Source organism: Perna viridis, chromosome 4 (genome assembly GCF_037379345.1).
Source record: "Perna viridis isolate PV_CMFRI_1.1 ecotype Kerala chromosome 4, ASM3737934v1, whole genome shotgun sequence".
Lineage (NCBI taxonomy): Eukaryota > Metazoa > Mollusca > Bivalvia > Mytilida > Mytilidae > Perna > Perna viridis.
In genome coordinates this window covers 33,930,559-33,938,685 of record NC_142448.1, presented here as the reverse complement: position 1 = coordinate 33,938,685, position 8,127 = coordinate 33,930,559, and the positions used below count along the sequence as shown (strand labels likewise).

Genomic DNA, 8,127 nt, shown 5'->3' with positions numbered 1-8,127 from the left:
TTGATCCCCACTAACTTTTGTAGGTCATATCATAATGATCGTTTCAGCAACTGAAAGTTTCATTCTATCTATCATAGTTTTCAAGATATTGGCTGAAAACTGAAAAAAAAAACATCATTTATCCTCATGTCAAAATTTAGCTAAACCTAACAGTTTTTGAGATATATGCAAAAAAACTACTGTCTGATCCCTATGTTCCTATTTTTAGTAATGGCAGCCATGTTTTTTGACGAATCAAAAATCCCCACATCAGTTCTATGCAGGATACCGCAAGGAACATTCATACAAAGTTTGGTTCCAGTTGGTTGAGTAGTGTCAGAAGAGAAGATTTTTGAAAGACATAAAATTAAAAATAGCCAAAAAAAAAAAACATTAAAAAAATGGGCAATAATTCCAAATGGCTAAATAGATAATCATGAAAATTTGACCACAAGAAGATCTCGTCATGCTGAACACTTTTATCCGGGTCAGAATTTTGTTAAACCTAATAATTTTGGAGATATATGCAAAAAACTAATGCCGGACCCCTTTTATCTATATTTAGTAATGGCGGCCATGTTTTTCAATTAATAAAAAATCCCCACATCAGTTCTATGCAGGATACCCCCAAAAAACATTAATACAAATTTTGGTTCCAGTTGGTCAAGTAGTGTCAGAGGAGGAGATTTTTGAATGAAATAACATTAAAAATGACAAAAAACATTGAAAAAGGGCAATAACTCCAACATTCAGCAAGGTGATATAATAACAGGACTCTTATACTTCAATTTTTGCAAATTCTTACTTCCCTGTTATTCCTTTTATATCATGTCCTTCTAGAAATTGTAGGAGTTTTCATGTTTTGCTTTTGTAATTTTGTTGTTCTGTTTTCATGTCTTTTGAATGCATTTCTGACTTCAACCTTAGAAACACAAGAAGATATCTTTTTTGAAAAGTGTATGTGTGTATAGCTGGTGTAGTGTAAGTAGAAGAAATGTGATTGTACTATTAGTCTGACTGTATAATGCATTTAATTTACCACACAATATCTTATTTATTGTCATTGATTGGTTGATTGATAGTGGTTTGAGGTCTTATGGCAGATATTTCATGCATTTAAGGATGAGAATGCTTGGTCAAATGAACAGATCCAGCTTTGTACTAGACTGACACACTGAGTCGGATCTTTATTGTGCTAGCTCACAGAAGCAACATCCAGCATGGAAGCATGGCACCCAACTAAGACACATTATACTGACTCCAGCCAACCAGTCGTCATTCTTGTTATCTTAATACAGCTTGGTTGGCAGAGAAGCAGCGACTACTTATTTTAAAGTCTTTGGTGTGACTAGAGCAGGGAGAATTGTCAGAGTACAATTATAAGGAGCAATACTGACTGTATAATGAAAATCCTTGGACCAAACAATGCTGGGAATACAAGGGGGACTACATACAAAGGGAAAATCGTATAGTAAAAAAAAAACATTAGAAATTTAACACTACAAATCCAACTAAAACACCTGGTGAACTCAGGTGCTGTTGAAGGAAGGAGAACATTTTTATATCATCCACTATCCAACTAAAACACCTGGTGAACTCAGGTGCTGTGGAAGGAAAGAGAACATTTTTATATCATCCATTTTCCAGCTAAAACACCTGGTGAACTCAGGTCCTGGGGAAGGATGGAGAACATTTTTATATCATCCACTATCCAACTAAAACACCTGGTGAACTCAGGTCCTGGGGAAGGAAAGAGAACATTTTTATATCATCCATTATCCACCACATCTGTTAAACACCTGGTGAACTCAGTGTTTTCATATTGGGTGTTTACATGTTTGTTGCTAAGATCAATTATTAAAGTAGTGCTAGTGTGCAATAATCTAATGGAAATTAAAGGTCTAAAATGGAGATTATCTTTTCATTTCTCTTGGAGTCTGTTTTGACAAACGTTAGTGGAAGAAGACCACAAGGGTTCATATTAGTGTGGGTTTGAATCCAGGACCCTCAATTTCTGACCTATGACCTTAGATTTTTCATTAACCAGGGCCCTGGATCTTCACTCCTTTTTGTTGACACATTACTGAAGACTTCCCTCAACTGGACCATTAATATTGATTTGAAACTTGGTAAAGTCCAGGACTTCCAACCCTTGAAAGTAAATTTGCACCCCTGCAGCCCATTTATTAAATAATTTATTATTGTATTCAGTACTTAATTTATTCTATTCCTTTTGTCTACAATTCTACATAGAATGCTAGTAAGTCATTGAAAATAACTGAACCATGAGCCTACACTTTGATAAATGTATCTCCTTGATAAACTGGACACCATACAAAAGAAAAATCTAGTCCTCTATAAGTTCTGTATCATGTCCTGTCTGTAATAGAGTAAATTCTGTCACAAACCGTTGATTCAGTTCTCCGTCTAGTTGTTTCAGTGCTCTATAATGAAGTTTGCCAATATTGTCAGTGTTGCCCATAGGATGATTCATTTCCAGCTTGATAAAATCAATCCACAGATCTAAAAATACAAATAAAATACATTTATGAATAACAGTTAAATATCAGCTTAAATATGATGAAAAACTGTCAATACAATACAAAATGATAAAGTATGCCAATGCGACAAATATCCTTTAAATATACACATTGGCATGGTTCTGACCAGTTCAGTATTAGCTGTTTCTTTGGCACCTGGATTTATGGGTGCTTGATATGGTAAGTATTTATACATTTTCATGCATTTGACAGATTTATCATATGCTCCAATGTCATTTTAAGTACTTCTCTGTCTAAGAACCAGGCAAAATGTGTACAAGGTGAAACACATGAATAAAAAAAAAGATGCAGATATTTTATTGCATTCTCCAAGTAATTATATCTCTTAATCTCTAGGAATAACCATTAATGTGTTTGAAAAGTTTGCCTTTTTTAAGATATTGATAGGTCAAATTTAGTTGAAATGTACTATGGAAAAATTTTGAAAAAAATTTCCTGCACATTTTCCCTATAAAAGCCAATACAGGTATAATTGCATAAAGCTTTCCATATTGACCGCATCTCACCCCAACATGGCTGGCCTTGGAACACTATGAAAAACATTATGCAATAATACTACATGAATTTAGGACATTAAAATTTTAAGACCAACAAAAAGGTTGTACTGCTCTTAAGGAGGTAGTCCTAGGGTAAGGGACACAACTCTTACAAATCACTGGACCATTTGTATTCAGCATTTTACATCAATCTCATGTAAGCATCAAAGTAACTTGGACTAATTTCATTCTGTTTCAAATGAAAGCTTGAAAGGCTTTGTTGAAATTGAATATGATACAAACATATCACTGATTTCAAGAGTAATGTCCCTTACCCTAGGTCTACCTCCTTGAATAGTAAAAAAAAAGTGCAGAAAACTGATTAGCCAACTGACAGAGATAGATGGAGGGAAAGATTGATGAACAAAGCGCACAACTAAAAGTCCCCTTTGGTGAAAGTTGCTCGTAGGGGACTAAAGAAGATGGCTTAGAATTTATAAAAAGAACATATCTGTTCTAATTACATGAGTATTTGAAAAAAATCTGACTTTTTTCTAACTCAAATGGTTTTTTTTTGTCCTTCTCTTCCGGTTTCAAACAAAGAGCTGGAATATATGAAAATAGGATAATCAGCTTTGTTTCTAAAAAAATCATAACCAATCTACAAATTTCACTTCAAGGCGATTTACCTGAGCTTGTGGTTCCATACTCCATAACGGCATCTTCATAGGCCTTTCTCAATGTATTAATCTTTGTTGAGGGCTGAAAAATATCACCATTCTATTGATGTACATTTTTTAACTTATCAAAAATAAATTTGTAATCTACACCTGCAATTTATACCTGTTTAATGTCTTGTACTTGCTCCATATTTGAGTAGGTGTTGTCTAATGTCAAGTTCCAGTGATTGGGATTAAAATTGTGAGAATAGGCCATTTCTAATAATCTTCTGAATTTCAACGTGCCATTCTTCAACATTCTTTATAAAAATTTCTGATTTAAAGGGACATTTTCAGCCGGGATGTGATTATGTAGTATTGCCCCCTCTAATCCCATCACTGAAGTACCTATATATGATCGTGGGTATACCTAACACAACAATGCATGCAACTTCATGTTTTATCTTTTCCCAAATTTGGTACTTTTTTGCCCCTTTATTTTTTTTCAACTTTGTTAGAAAGTTATTTTTTGCAAATGGGTAAACTTTCCATGAAGCACTGGCCAGTAAGCACTTATATACTTTGTCTCATGGGAGTTTCCCAGAAGTCTTTGCCTCAATACAAAATTGTTCATTAGTATTTCTTTATTTCATCAAAAGCTTCAAAATTTCTCTAAAGTGTGCAACTAACATGAAATCACCTATTTTTGTGATAAATTTATTTCCATTAATTATTCACAATAAATAGCTGTCCTAAACAGCACGATACACATTAGCCACCATTATTACTGGTAAAGTGAGAAACACAAATTTAGAAAATGCTGAAAAACTTATGTGAAGACAAACATTAAAAATAATTAAACAACCTGTAGAAGGTAGGACAAAAACAAGGATAGATGGATGTACAACAGGTACATAAAAAAATAAAAATTGGATCCTATATAAACTTGAGTTGCCTCCCTTTGCACAAAGATCTGTAGGTAAATCTACAAATGGGCCCCCCTCACCCCCCTGCAATAAAATAAATACATTGTATATAAACATATTTATCATCAAATTGGTCCTACTGGGCCTCTTTCTCCAATAAAATATACATGAACATATTCATCTTCAAACAGGTCCAAGTATAATCTTTTATACAAAGGTCATTGATATTCAAAGACTAAACTGCACAAAAAGGATTAGCATACAAAAATCAAAACATTGTCAATTCAAATCCTGTTTTATTTGTATTTCATTACACTTATGACATTTATCACACTGCAAAAATCGGCAACATCTTTTCAAAAATCTCTCATTGAACATCCATTAAAGATTTCAATGCACAATTCCCGCTATTTAATTTCTGAACAGTACCAGTACGTTCCTATAAATGAAAGTAAAAACGACTATTTGAAATCAAGCTAGATTTTAATCCTATCTTCAGTTTCATGGTTCGCTGTCAAATTAAAACAGATCATATCTCCGAAATGAGATCTAGCTCTTTGTTGAATGCAGCAGTGTGCCGATAAACATAAAAATATACCCATAAATCGGTTCTGCTAGATTTATCTAATTTGTCCTATAAGTGCAATGAATTGTGAAAAATTGACTTTTTTATCAGCTTTCCTCAGATATATTGTAAAGGCGTGACAAATGTTGTGGAAAATTTCTAACCTATAGAGTTATCTTTGGTTGGTTTAATAGTGTGATATTACAGTTGAATGCATGTAATCCAATTTTCATACCACAATAAACAATTATTTTCAATATATTACAGATTAAGGTTGTAATGAAAAATATAGCAACACAGAGTAACTAAATCATCTGCAGTAAGACAAAGTTAGTGTCAAAAACTTGCTTAACTACTATTAATTCATAATAAAACTGCAAGTATTCCTCGTTTCTTGAATCCTCAAAGAATTTAACCAAACATGAAGTTGCACATGTTGTCTTGCTAAACTAAAGTATACCCCCATTTGTCTCAGGAAATTGATCGTTTATAAGGTATGCCCAATCTATAAAAAGGCGCATACCACATTTGAAATCAATCCATCCACTGGGAATGGAGAATTTTGTGACAAAAATTTTCTCGATCATTTCATGAAGTGAAAAATTGCAAAGTCTTATGAAACAGGAAGTTGATATGGGGGAGCACCAAAATTGCTTACAAAATACACTCTATCTATATGAAGCCACACGTCAAATCTCAAATCAATCCATCCATTGGGAGTCCTGATAATTGTGATGAAATTTGAAATTTGAACCACAGAATGATGGACAGAATGTTTGACAGATGGATAAGGTGATTCCAATATACCACCTAATTGTTCAGTGGGGGTATAATAAGATAATATCCCTGACAGTTGAAAAAATTTGAAGCTAAAAAAACATCTTATTTTCACAACTCCTGTAAAATTTGAAATGAATAGTTGTGTTACATGATGAAGTATATAATGAGTTTCATTAAAATCCAATAATGGACCTAGTCAGAAAATATAGTTGTAACCAATGTATGCATTGATGAACAGTTGTACAGACAGACAAGTACAACAGAAAGTCCATTCATCGCAATGACACAACTCCAATGTAGGTTCGTAAACAAAAATACAAATACAATGTAATTTTGATACATAAATTTGTTTTCAACTGCTGAAAATGAATCTATCATTTTTCCCCCTCAATTTTAAGCCTCAATGGTAAAATGTTTCTATGTCAATTCTGTTCATTGTTTATATCTATCTAGTCTTTGTCAAGAATCTTTCCAACAGTTCCAAGATGAACCATGTAAATTTCTTTGCGTTCGTCATGTACATGTAATGGCAATTTATAAAGTTACCATAAAAATACTATTTGCCAAGCCCTCGTCTGGAACCAGGCTACTACATTGCCCAATGCCAAAAAGAGAAGATGGAATGTCTGACATCATTTCACTTTCACAAAGTTTAAATAATGTTGGTCCAATACTTATTGAATTACAGATTATACAAAATATGTTTCTTCAACAACATAAAGTGACAAAAAATGGGCTTAATTCAAGATGCTAAAAATGTAAGAAAACATTTGTCAAATTTCTCTATAATAAAAGATGCACATTTTCAATCTGTATCTAAGCACTGTGCAAAGTCAGAGTAATATCATGTCAATTCTTTATGAGTTAAGGGACACCCATTTGATTCTGAGTGAGGAGCAGTTTTGTTTGGGACAGAATATTTATTTTCAAAAATTTGCAATCAAAAAATTAATTTCCCCCCAGAATCAAATGGTCATCCCCCTACTGATTACACAATGAAGATACCCCTAGGCATGTCAGGCAGACAGAGAAGAACAGCTAATAGACCAGCCTCTACTGTTGGAGATGCAGGTAAAAATGGCGAGCAGTAAAAAAATTTGATTTATTTAATGATTTTAATGAAATTTGGTACATTGCATGTCTACAGCCATAATGATCTAATAATATCAAGGGGCATGCATATCTAGACTGGTTCATTTACCTTTTACAACAGTCCTCTTTTTAAATATGTCATTAAACTTGTAATACTTGTACAATACCAATTTATAGCAAAAATTAGGTAATGAAAATATTTGGATTAAAATTTAACAAAGCCGACCAAAGGATTTGTTTTAATTAGTTCAAATTCATGGCTCAATAGCATGCAATTTTATCATTTAGATACATTTTTAATGGGGGTTGTCTTGGCTAATGATTGAAGGTGAATAAACTGTGAAAAAAAAGATTTGACATGGCACTGGTGCTCCTCAACCATAAAATATAGTTCATTTTTTTTTTAAGTTCACATCATGGCATCAGTATGAGACCTTAAAATGATTTTAGACCTAAAATAAAGAGTTGCATAGGGCACAGTGGCAGATTAAGAAATTCCAAAAAGGGAGTCCACTCCTCTTCTATATAATCAACTAACTTTTAGAGCATGTTAGGAGGTGACTGGGCCTCCTGGGGCCTCCACTTATGAAAATGTCATGTAACATGTGTTTACATTAAGATAAAGTTAATTAGTATTTTCCTGTTTTCCATGCAGAATTTTTATACTTAATCTTTCAAATGAAATAGAAAACTGCCCCTGTCCACCCCATTATACCCGTAAGAAGAGAATCGGGAAATGCTATCCTGTCCATCCCATTGTACTCATAGAAAGAGAAGAGGGAACTGCTACCCCCAGTATATCCCATTGTAGTCACAGAAAGAGAAGAGGAAACTACTACCAACTATCCATCCCTCTGTACTAGTAGAAAGAGAAGTGGGAACTACTACGCCCTGTCTATCCCACTGTATTTGTAGAAATAGAAGTGGGAACTGCTACGCCCTGTCTATTGCAATGTACTTGTAGAAATAGAAGTGGGAACTGCTACGCCCTGTCTATCCCACTGTACTTGTAGAAAGAGAAGTGGGAACTGCTACTCCCCCTCCATCCCACTGTACTTGTAGAAAGAGAATTGGGAACTGCTACTCCCC

The 8,127-nt window shown here is 33.7% G+C and overlaps 1 protein-coding gene across 1 annotated transcript in view; it reads right to left on the bottom strand.

Moving 5' to 3' along the window:
- Positions 1-2,173: 2,173 nt before the first annotated feature.
- LOC148619842 (U3 small nucleolar RNA-associated protein 6 homolog) overlaps positions 2,174-8,127 on the bottom strand; it is a 137,219-nt gene continuing 131,265 nt past the window's right edge. Inside the window, exons 20-21 of the mRNA XM_088580178.1 lie at positions 3,706-3,778; positions 2,174-2,502 (exon numbers count right to left, since the gene is read on the bottom strand). Of these exons, the coding sequence (XP_088436304.1) occupies positions 2,327-2,502; positions 3,706-3,778 (249 nt within the window). The 3' untranslated portion in view covers positions 2,174-2,326. The remainder of the gene's footprint in view (positions 2,503-3,705; positions 3,779-8,127) is intronic.